General features: G+C 43.9%; 1 protein-coding gene across 1 annotated transcript; it reads left to right on the forward strand.

Moving 5' to 3' along the window:
• Window positions 1-327: 327 nt before the first annotated feature.
• Window positions 328-2,576, forward strand: LOC134445063 (nuclear receptor coactivator 6-like; the record flags this gene model as incomplete). Its single annotated transcript, XM_063194178.1, has 3 exons — window positions 328-420; window positions 514-728; window positions 761-2,576. Coding segments are annotated over 3 exons (762 nt in total), but the record flags the coding sequence as incomplete, so codon positions are not given.
• Window positions 2,577-12,566: the final 9,990 nt, after the last annotated feature.

The raw sequence follows: 12,566 nt of genomic DNA on the forward strand, positions 1-12,566 counted from the left end.
CTTCATCAAGGCACACACACAACACCATTACCAGGTAACACACACACACCTACACCACAGACAGACAGATAATCGCTGCCTCTTCCATCAAGGCACACACACGCCATTGTTACCAGGTACTTTTCACACACACACACAATGTAGGAAGTCTACGCAGTAAAAAAAAAAAAAAAAAGGCAGGTTTAAAAAAAGAGTGAAGGAGTGGTTCTTGTGTAATGCAGTTCATCCTGATGGTTTGATGATTCTAGGGTGAAGTGTGTGTAACTGGGGTGTAACTAAGCCTGTTTTCTGGAATACGCGGCTGACCTGTGTTTACCTGTTGTCCAGGTGGAGTTTCAGGATGAGTCGCAGCTGCTTCTGAAGCGTTCAGAGATCTACACACTGGAACAGGAGCTGCCCAAGAGAGTCAGCGCACGCCTGGTGAGACACACACACACACACACACACACACACACACACACAATTCAGTCAGGTCCCAGGCTTTGTAAATACTGATGGTGTGTGTGTGTCCAGGTCCTGACGAATGAGCAGCAGCAGCAGCAGCAGCAGCAGCAGCAGCAGCAGCAGCAGCAACAACCACCGCAGCAGCCAATGGACACGCAGCCTCCACAGGAGGAGGACGACAGCGAAGCTCAGGCAGCCAAGAGGCCGCGCCTGCCCACTCCAACCCCGACCCCCCCTTCACAACCCCCCCAGACACAGCAGCCGGCCCCCTACAGCCCCCGCCTGCACGTCACCCACCACACCACCGGACCCGCAGCTCCCCCAGCCCCTCCGCAAACACACCACCACCACCCCCACCCCCGGCCCCAGTCCCGCGTCCTGGCACCGCCACTGTCATGCCAGCCCCCGGGCCCTACGGCCACATCCCCACCCCTCTGGGGTCACCGACGCAACCCAACCCCCCCTCCTCTCCCTTACAGGCCAACTCCCCAAGCCCCATGCCCAACAACATGGCCCAGAATCCAACCCAGCATGCAGCCCAGAATCCTGCGCCGCAGCCCCCAGGCCAGTCCTCGCAGCCCCCAGGCCAGTCCCAGCAGCAGCAGCAGCAGCCTCAGCAGCAGCAGCCTCAGCAGCCTGCCCCGGGGCAGGAGCCCGACTCCTACACCCCCAGCTCGGGGTACGTGGCCTACATGGAGGCCCTGCTCAACTCGAACTTTCCCTCCGACGGGGAAACCACCCCAGAGACCACCCAGGGGGTCATGTATTAAACAAACACACACACACACACATACACACACACACACACACACACACACACACACACACACACACACACACACACACACACACACACACTCCTATTCTTGCTATATAGATATTGACACACATACTTTAATATATATTATATATGTCTTATATATACACACACTGTCACGTTTTGTGTTTTATACTGTACACTCGTACATAACCCAAACATGTGAACACCAAACACACACACACACACACACACACACACACACACACACTTACACATGTACACACTCCAGCTCCCCCTTCCCAATTAAGTTCCAGGAACGAACTGAAAAACGAACTGGTGTTGTCCGTCTGCATGTTTGTTTTTTCTGTATGTTTGTCCGATACTTTATTTTTCTGTTTGGATGTTTTTGTTTGTTTGTTTGTTTATATGGGTTATTGACTGCTGTTGTCAGCCATGGTGCTTTGGCACAAATTTATTGATAAGCAGGCGGGAATTGAATTTGTCACTCAGTACCTCTCTCAAAAACACACACACACACACAGACATACACACAACTCTGACGCCCTACCCCACAGTAGGTGCACCCCCTCATCACCATGATATGCTGTTACTTTATGTGTTCATAAGTATTTTTCTACTGTGGGGCGCCAAACACGGATACTCCAACACACTCACAGACTCGCAGCTAACTCGTACAAAGGTCTGAAGAGAGGGCACACGCAGATTATTTGGGTGGGGGAGGGCAAGGGAGGGAATAACTTCAGGTGGGTGGGAGGGGTGTAATGCAATGTTATGTGAGGGGGGTTGAGGGTGGGATGCAGTGTTTCTGTGTAATTTGTATAGCTTATATCTGAGAGGGTGAAACGAGGTCAAATGTGCCTGTGGTGTGCGTGAATGTGCACTGCACACACCTCAGTTGTCTCCTCCACTCTTTAGCCGAACACTGAGTGTGGGATTTGTGTAATGTTGGGAGGTGGTTTTGTCAAAATGCAAACACACACACTCGCACACACAGACACACATACACACACACACAGACACACAAGAGAGCATGTAGTGCTGCCTCTGGGATGGTTTTTGTAGCACTCTTGGTAAAATAGATCATTGTATACAATATGCTTTGTCTCTTTCTATTAAGTGAATCTAATTTCATTGATGTTATGCTTTCTAATGTTATGATTTTGTGGAATTCTCAAATTGTGTCAGAGAACGTTATAAAAAGAGATTGTTTTGACAGATTTCTAACTCTTATTTTTTAGAGATTTTAGACGCATAAAAGAATCCAACTTTTACTCCTGCAGTTATGATAAAGTACGTTTTTTCCAAGGATTGTGAAAATAAAACTGGTGCTATCAGGGGCCTGCAGGCCGCAGCTCTGTGCAGGTGTGTACATTATCTTGGCCCCGCCCACTCACCAGCAACACCTGTCCTCCGCTGATGTCACAATGCTTTTGGACATTCTATTGTGCAGTGCTCCATCTGTAGTCATGGCTCCTCTATTGTGATGTCATGAGTGACGTCTCGTCTCAGAACTTAGCAGTGTTTGTATGATGCCCTCCCAATACCCTCACCCCTCACCCACCAACTCCAGCTTCATTTATTGGCCATAATCCTGTGGCAGAACCCTGCACTATGAATGTGCCCGCGCCTACCCAGCCAGCACAGATGAATCAAACAGTAGTCATTTAAGTGCTTAATTTCTAATGTGAACCTTTATATATATCATGGAATGTGTATGGGCAAAATGGTATTGAGTTGTCGCACATGATGGTAGCCAAAAAGTGATTTTTTTCTTGAAAAAGCCAAAATGGCTGTCTTAAGTTCTTGAACACTATTCGCGGAGTTCTGTTTTGAATCCTGGGGATTCAGGAGGAATGATAAATGAAATGGTGGGCTGTATCAAGAATCAGGACGATCTGACCTGGTGCAGGGCCCTGGCCGATGCCACCCACCCCAAACAAACCAGCACCATCTTCCCAGTGCCCCATCTTCCACACACCACACCCATCTCCCACCACCATACCCCTACCTTCCCTGACATTCATATAAGCTACCCCGTCCCCGCTATGCCACACTGTGTTGCTAAAATAAATCTGAGTTGTTCTGAAGGAGTAGTATGAAGTATGAATCTATGGCATGAGACTGGGACTCTCTCTCAAACACGTGTGTGTGTGTGTGTGTGTGGTGTGTGTGTGTGTGTGTGTGTGTGTGTGTGTGTGTGTGTGTGGTGTGTGTGTGTGTGTGTGTGTGGGCGTGCGTGCGTGTGGGCGTGGGCGTGGGTGCGCGCATGCATGTGGAAAGCAGTGTGTCAGTAATGGCATGGACAGACTGCTGTCTTGGTAATAACTGTTCCGGTGTGACACAAATTTCATAAAGAACCTTTAAATGGAACCTACAACAACGAGAACCATTGGAACCGTGCAATCTAAACACGACACACCTGCAATTTGACTTGGGATGCACTACTGATCTTGACATGAGTTTAAATCCATTCTAGGTTTGAGACTTATACAAACCTTTTAGCATGGGCCACCATGCCTTTGGCCTAATGGTTTGAAAAGTAACTTTCTGTACATTAGTAATTCAAATATTTGTCATATTACTCTAGAGAGCTCAGCAATAATGAGTACACCCCTTTGAAAAAGTAATATCTTGTCCTCCGGTCCCAGACACCATTGAAAAGTAGCATAAACAAATCTTCTTACTTCAAGAATAACTCGAACAACATTGGATGAAGTTGATGTTGTTTATAGTCGTAAATAGATCTGTAAAACTACAAGAATGAAGAATGCTTTAAATAAATATGAATAACAGGCTAAACAGGCTACATACAATGAGATGAGATCTGCTTATGTTACACAGACTCTGTAGATTAAATCAAACATACATTGACAAAAATTACTTACAAGCATTGCTTTCACAGACGAAACAAAGTTGCCATTAAAGGTGGGGTTGCAGGTTAGCCATTTTAAGAAAATGTACCATTATGACATCACATTGGGGGTTCCGCAGGCGAACCTTAGAATCCTGGGGGAGTTCCCCTAACGTGATGTTGCCCTAGGTGCAACCCCACCTTTAAATTGCGATCTGGCGTTACAGTTATTGAAGTTGTTTATGTTGGTTGCCGTAGCAACGACTTGTGGACCACAGCCAGACTGCCATGCGGCGTGATTAAAACAAAAGAGGTTCTGTGACAAGAAACATTTTGAATGCACAATATTTCAATAAGCACACAAATTATTTACAAAATGTGCATAGAGTAAGTTTAATTCAGCATCTGCTGAGCTTAAAACAGGAAAGTAAGGTTAATAATATAACTTAAAGTGTATATCTCAGGTTAATTTTTATTCAAAATAATGGACTTCCTTTGATAGTTCTACCACTTCAACAATTATCCATCATTTTTTTCATGCAACAGGGCATCAGAAAATGAAATATAATGAGGAAAAGTGTGTATTTTCAGTAACATGTTCAAAGAATTCTAATCCATTGTGTGACGTCAGGCGAGGCCATTCAGTAGCCCGCAGTAGCGGTAGCCCTGTATTCTGTACGGTGTGTGATTGAATTATGCCGTACGGGTATGAAATAAATATCATTGCCAATGTTATATCATGACCGCTACAGGGTGCCATGTGACCGTGAGGCAGTAAAATAGCCTACCAGTGTTCGAACTATACCCCCCCAAAAAAAGGGGGGGGGGGGGGGGGGGTGAGTGGTTACGATTGCGCTTGCCTCAAAGTGCGAGTCTCGAAGGGCTAGGCCTACCATGTGATTTCAAATTTCAAGTAGGCCTACACTACAAATTACCAGACATTGTTAGTATCAACCTTTATGTCTATCATGCCATTTCAGCATCATGTCCAAGTGGGAAAGAATGTAAACAGCGACAAATTATAAATAAATAAAACCGTTTGGGTGAATCATTCGCTCCAAGCTTTTTAACGGCAAGGTGCAAAGCAGTCGGCTGCATTGTAAGAGTGCCAGAGATTACCAAATTCAAACGACTGCAAAGCAATCTGTCTGGGCACAGCGGAAAGCACCTGTGCGGTCCACACGGCCGTCAGCAGAAAACGAATGAACCTTCCTTGCAATACGTCCGAGAACATCAGTAGGCTACACCGTATGTCAAATGGCGCATTTGTCTACTTGTTTCGAGCACCACGTTTCATTGTCATTGCCGCGAGTTTCTGACAAACCACATAGTTGAGCTGCACAACGTGACACTATCATACACAACATGATGAAGCGCCCCCCTCACGTTTGACATCCTCAGGCCGAAGTGTCATAAGGGGGTAAAGACCGTGAACATAGTGACACACACTTCACAGTGGTGTTGGTGAAAACGAAACGAAGTTGCCTCCCACAGCCCAAACGCAAAATAATGCCGAAAATTGAATGCCCCCCTGGCGCGTTATCACTGCTTCTTATTCAATGTACCAGCACTTGCATTGTACTCGCGCTGCACTTGTCTCACAATGCAATCAGCTGCGTGCTCCGGGCGAAATAGTCAACTCTCCCACCTTGTGGACACAGAAGGGAACAATTTGAAGAACGCGTTGCAGACGGACGGACAGACATAGCCCCTCAGATGCTGGGACGCATGTCACGCATCTAAACACGTGGATCCAACGCGCGTAGTAGGAAAATAGAGACTGAAAAGATACAACCAAAAGGCTCTACTCGAAGGCTCCAGCCAACGCTGTTGAAAGATTGTTTGCCTCTCTCCCTGGCCATCTGAATGAGATGCTTTTATCAAACGTCATACCAAATCTACATAGGCTAGTTTTGGTATTTATGTTTATAGGCTATTTGATATGGCGATTATTGTTGTTTTACTGTCTTGCTTGAACCGCTCTGTTTGGATTACTTGAAGACTTTCCATGGATTATCCTGCATCGTCTCAGTGCCGTGAGTAACCTGGAACATAAGTAGGCTATATCATCAGAGGTAAGCTTAGTCACTTTTGGCCGCGAGAGACTTGGAAGGCTTGGATTTGCGCCACACAACGTGGATTATTGAAACTGAAGACTTGATTTCTTCTAGATGGATACTTTCGTTTGGTAGGCCTATAATAACGGACAGTGCAGTTTTTTGTGACACTCTGACTTTTTTTTTTTTTTCAAGGAATAGGCTATAGGTTAACCGAAATAGTCCCGCCGCCGCGTGGGTTACCTATGCTATTGATTTGTGACACGCATGTGGGTGACCTTTATTGAAGTTGTAATTCTATTGAATTGATAATAGTCCATGTGATTTTTACAACAGCGACATGACTCGGGTAGTATACTTTAGCCTACTGTTTTGCACCTAGGAAAAGTTTGACGCGATTTCAGCACCATGGACAGTCACTCCAGAGTCGGGCGAATAGCACCACATTTTAGGCTAGCCTACGCAGATAGGCCTTATTTCAAGAGACCCGTTTGTGCTGTTTGTAATTTAGGTAGCCTATTGCATTTAGCTGACACGATATTGGCAGTTAATTAAAAATGATTAAAAGCAAGCCCAAAAATATGAAGGGATTAGTAAAAAAAAAAAAAAAAAAAAGAAGCCCATGTCGCATAGCCTAGTCTAGCCTATAGGTCCAAGCAGATTTTGCAACCCTGCATGAATAGCATTTCTACTAAAACTAGTTGGCCAAAAGTTACTAAATCATTTAGAAGTTGTTACAGTGCCCTGCATGAGAAAAGCCGCACGATTACCGGTAGTTGCGATTTCTATTATAGGCCTGCAGGCCACGGCCGTTATATCATTAGTGATCGTCACCTCGCCTATGTAAAATTCCAGGCAAATAAAATTAGAACGTTCACCCATGGCCTCGCCTGACGTAGTCGCCAGGTTACGGTTAAACCCACATTTGCCACAACAAACAACAAAAATCGTTGTTTAACATCGTTTTTGGAGGGACTTATATATGTGGATCATTTATTGAATACAGTGTGTACACATTGATCCAAAGTAGTGGTTAACCTGCGATATACACTTTAAATTACATTTTTGTGAGAGGAGCGGACCTGCCACCTCGTCAACTAAACCTCACTCCCATCCGGGTCACGGCAGCACTGTGACAGGTGTTCCTGCACAATTCACCTTGGGGCGCAAACCTGCCACCTCATCAACTACAGTACATCTGTTCGGCGGTGGGAGTCACAGCCAGAAAGCCATCTCAGTGAGGTCACCAACCCAGAGCCATGCGATTCAGAGATGTGACAACCAGGATACAGGAAGTGGGTGGTGGCATGTAGATCCAAATCATTTTAAGCTGCATTCTCTTTGCCACAAACTGAAACAGAACCTCTACATAACAAGCACAGATAACATAGCCTACACCTTTACCAGAGAGAGTAGAGAGAAAGAGGTTCAATTGGCCCATTGTTTCCTGGTTCTATTATGGCCCCCCTTAGGCAGACCTAAGGACTGTTCTATTCATTGTAGGAGCATTATGACACGCCCCTTTAAGCAGACCGGAACCTGGTCGCGTTAGGTGCCCATAGAAACCTATTATGTTGGCATATCTCTATAGAATATCTCTGCCTTTACTGCACTTTCTGTGTTCGATGCTCACTTCCTGGAACTATTCTGGAACTATGTCAATGGCGATTTGTATGTCAAAGGCTCCGTGAGCTGCCGTCTTTGAGTAAAAATGGAATTCGAAGGTCAATGGACTTACAGGTAGCCTATACTTCCATGGCTCTGCACCATCCCGATGGACATCACCATGGAGATCAGCTGACTGGAGAGAAGACATGCCATTAAGAGAACCTGGAGAATATCCTGGAGGGGATTCCAAGAACACGGGTTAACTGGTGAACCTTAGAAACTAAACTAGACTGCCTGTGCAGTCGCCTTCGACTGCTTAAGGTATATCCCCGAAACGCGACGCTTCCAGTCCCCCATCATTCCTACCACTCCCGTCCACCATTTCGTAAACGTATATGATACATACAGACGTGACATGACGTGCATAGGCTTAAAACCAAACGACTATTGTGAAAATGAAGCAAAAAATGGGGCAAATGGTAATACTGTTTTAATGGTTCAATGGATATACCACATTAGGTACAGTGTAATAACCAGTGTAACAATATTTAATACAATGTAATACCAGTGTAACACCGCCATTGTTTTTACTTACATCATGTGTTTGTGCGTAAGTGGTATTACATGGTATTGCATATTGTTACACTGGTATTACACTATATTACATGGTATTGCATACTGTTACACTCGTTATTACACTGTACCTGATATTGCATATTGTTACACTGGTATTACACTAGTATTACATGGTATTAAATATTGTTACATTGGTTATTACACTGTACCTAATATGGTACATTCACTGAAATGGTGAACCATTAAAATAAGGTGTTACTGGGCAAATCAATCCACCCAGTCACAAGTTATGGGCAAAATGAAAATTCCGCCATTTTGAAAGTGTTGTCTTCCAAACTCGAATCAGTTCATGAACCTACCCTAGAGCATTCACACACAAAATCTGGGACAAATCCATCCACCCGGTCAGTAGTTATGGGCCAAACAATAATTCGGCCATCTTGAATTCAGCCATCTTGAAAGTGTTGACCTCCAAACTCGAATCAGTTCATGAACCTACCCTAGAGCATTCACACACCAAATCTGGGACAAATCCATCCACCCGGTCAGAAGTTATGGACCAAACAAAAATTCGGCCATCTTGAATTCAGCCATCTTGAAAGTGTTGACCTCCCAACTCGAAGCAGTTCATGAACCTACCCTAGAGCATTCACACACCAAATCTGGGACAAATCCATCCACCCGGTCAGAAGTTATGGACCAAACAAAAATTCGGCCATCTTGAATTCAGCCATATTGAAAGTGTTGACCTCCAAACTCGAATCAGTTCATGAACCTGCCCTAGAGCATTCACCCAAAAAATCTGGGACAAATCCAAACATCCGTTCAAAAATGATCGCGTTAACATGAAAGACCTTACACGGCGGCGGCCGCGGGACGCGGCGGACGCGCACACAAAACCATTACATCCCCGACGCTCCGCGTTTCGGGGATATAATTAACCTACATGAAGTGGTAAACCTGCTTATAGCCCACAGCAGATGTCATTTAGTTAAGAAAATGAGAACTCTCAGCCCTTCTATTAGATGATTTACCACTTAAAGGTTAACTTAACCTGGTTTACTACTGAGCCAGGTTCTTCTTGGAATATTCCCCTGGTCCTTGAAGAACACCCTAACCAGTGGTGTAGTCTACGTAGAACGCGGGTATACGGAGTATACCCACTTCTAAATTTCAGGGATTTCAGTATACCCACTTAAAATTGATTGATCCATTGTTTTGAATAGCACAAATATATACAGTATACCCACTTCAAAAAAATGCTCAAATATACAGTATACCCACCATAAAAAAGTAGACTACACCACTGACCCTAACATAATCAAGGCTGGCCAAGAACAAGCCACTGTTACATTGTACAGACTGCTTAGGGAAGAGGGGTCCAACAGAACATCAATCAGACAGGTTGGTGGATAATGCCTCAAGCAATGCATGCGAAGAAGGGACGGTATGTGTAAGAGTGTGTGCGTGTGTGTGTGTGTGTGTGTGTGTGTGTGTGTGTGTGTGTGTGTGTGTGTGTCTCGGTGTGTGTGTGTGTGTGTGTGTGTGTGTGTGTGTGTGTAGGTGCTTGCGTGCGTGGGTGGGGGGGTGTGTGGTTTGCGCATTTGTGTGTGTGTGAAAGAGAGGGGTGTATATTATCATTTTATCCGATAGAGTAGCTGCACTTCAGAGGCATACTGTGCATTTACCTCCTAGTGGGAACTTAATTAGTATTTATATTAGAAATGTTAAGACCCGTTCTTAACCAATCACAGCTGATGGGAAGTCAGCGCATTCAGTTGAAGAAGGCTGGAGCGACAGTCTGGCAGGACTGAAAAGACAGACAGTTATCTCATAGTGTGATGATGTAAAACATTGAGTGACAGTGATAACCGGGGACGGTATGGATGACGACGTGCAGATAATCTGAAGAGTCCTTACCATAGATTGTAGAATACATACACTCTCGGCCCTGCCATGGCCAACCGGTAGGGCACTCGCCTGCCATGCGGCTGACCCGGGTTCGATTCACGGCCCGGGTCCTTTGCCAATCCCTTCCCGATTCTCTCCCAATTCATTTCCTGCTCCTCTCACAGTGTCCTATCAAATAAAAGTCGAAAAAGACCAACAAAAAAATATTTCAAAAAAAGAATATATGGGTAGATGACGGATAGGCAGCAAAAAACATTTTTTTCACAAAACATTGCTTATGAGGGAAAAAAGTATATGTCTACGTAGTGCAGCAATTCATCTTTCAAAAAATCCAAGTGGTCACAATGTTGGTCTATTCATTGATTATTTATTTACTTTGATAAAGCAATTTGCTGAAAATATGTCCTTTGGTGTGACGTTAAGAAATAAATATATTAAGTAATGTAGAAATGGCTTGATGGAGTTTTATGAACATTGTTACACTCTTCATATTTATTGCAATTTTTTAAAGTCTTAATTTAATGAGAAATGACCATTTAAGTATTTTTTTTCCCATTAGATGTGAGATTATTAGAAACCTTCGAGGAAAAACAGGGATATCTTTCTTTTAAATGTTCAAAACTTTTCAGGGACGATAATTTGTTCTTCCCTAATGCAATATTCAGTGTTTATCAAACATATTGTTTAGCTCAAACAAATATTTGAGCGTTTAAAACATGTCACACCGTAGGACATTCATGTCACGCTAAAGGACAGAAATGCAAAACTGAGCCAGAAACAAATATATCAACATGATTATTTTGTCTTTTGATCATAATATAATGTTGTAGCCAATATGGACCTACACTTTACACTTATACGTCTTTGAATCGTCGATTATCAGCCTATCGTAACTCTTAATGACAGCCATGCGGTCATTGAATGTAACCTGCAGAGCTCATAAGACTCATACTGAAGGGTGACCTTGGCATGACCATTACACTTTTATCGGTATGCTATGACTGTCACACCATTGAACCTGTAGTGTGTAGTGGCCAGTGCCTGTTTGGTATCTCAAGCTGGACAGCACATTTATGCTGTATATTGAGCTCTCCACAGCATACTTTATTCATCTATACTCCTCTATATACTCTCACACTGATCTTTCCTTCACTGTTACCGTTTTATGGTTTCAAAGCACCATTAATGACATTTTATATCATTTGACAGTATCTAAAATCAACAGCAAATATTCATCAACAATGCATCAAAGTATAAATTCCAAAGGCCAATAAAGGAATAAGTAATTTGAATACACAATATTTATCTAGTCAAACAACAAAACAACAAAAATATGTACTACCAGCAGAGACGTTCTTAATGCAGAGACGGTCAACTCGACGTTCCTTCCTGTTTCACTTATGACGTCGGCCACGCCCCTTTAGGAGACCTGATAGGAGACTTTTATAATGGGCGCCTATGGGCGAATCTGACTTTTCCACGGATACGACCAATGCCTTAATTCATGGGCGGAGCGATGGATTTAAAAATTGTATATCTTGCGAGCCACATGCCTTCTTTACATTCTGAAAATTTAAATTACATCTCAGAATTAATTTTTCACAGAGAAAATCGACTTTGTTTGACGCGTGTCCCATCTAGTGCGGGCCACTGCCATGGAATGCCAAGAATGATTGACAAGCGGTGCAGAATATTTGCTTTGCGTGAAAACAGGAGCGGTTGATAAGGAGCACGGCATTAATTGACGTTTATTTGTGTTATGTTGTTGTTACATCGCAGGCCCTAGTTCACGTCTACTTTGCACGTCTGTTGTGAAATAGCCTAATTTCGGCAAATTATTAAAAGCTTGATGTTCATTTCTGCACGTTTCAGTTTCAGTGCTGTCCATAAGTAGTTTTCGCCGCTCCCCAGTCTGACCACGGGTTTATAGCCTAAATCTAGTGAGACACAATACCATGACTGCAAATAAATGACAACAGTTGGGTGGCAAATGCATAGCCTACGTTAGGCTACTGCTTCAGGTTAAATGAGCCTATTATAGACTTTATTCAATAGGCTACTCTTTGCAGCAGTCTGTGTTGCATGACACTTCAGCATCATCTCATCCAGTCAACTGTTAAACGAAATGCAGGTTGCGCCAGGCAGGGCAAAAGTTAGCGGAGATGGCTGGTTAACTCGGACATTAGCCTATTCATTTCGCAAATATTGTATTAGTAGGCTAGTTCAGATACACTGCGCTCTTCCCTGTGGTGCGTCTCCAGTTGAATAAAGGTGAGAAAGTGGATCGCACTCGGGTTCTTCTTTTCTTCTTTTCATTTTTTTTTACATAGCAGCAAGA

The sequence above is a fragment of the Engraulis encrasicolus genome, unplaced genomic scaffold (genome assembly GCF_034702125.1).
Source record: "Engraulis encrasicolus isolate BLACKSEA-1 unplaced genomic scaffold, IST_EnEncr_1.0 scaffold_973_np1212, whole genome shotgun sequence".
Lineage (NCBI taxonomy): Eukaryota > Metazoa > Chordata > Actinopteri > Clupeiformes > Engraulidae > Engraulis > Engraulis encrasicolus.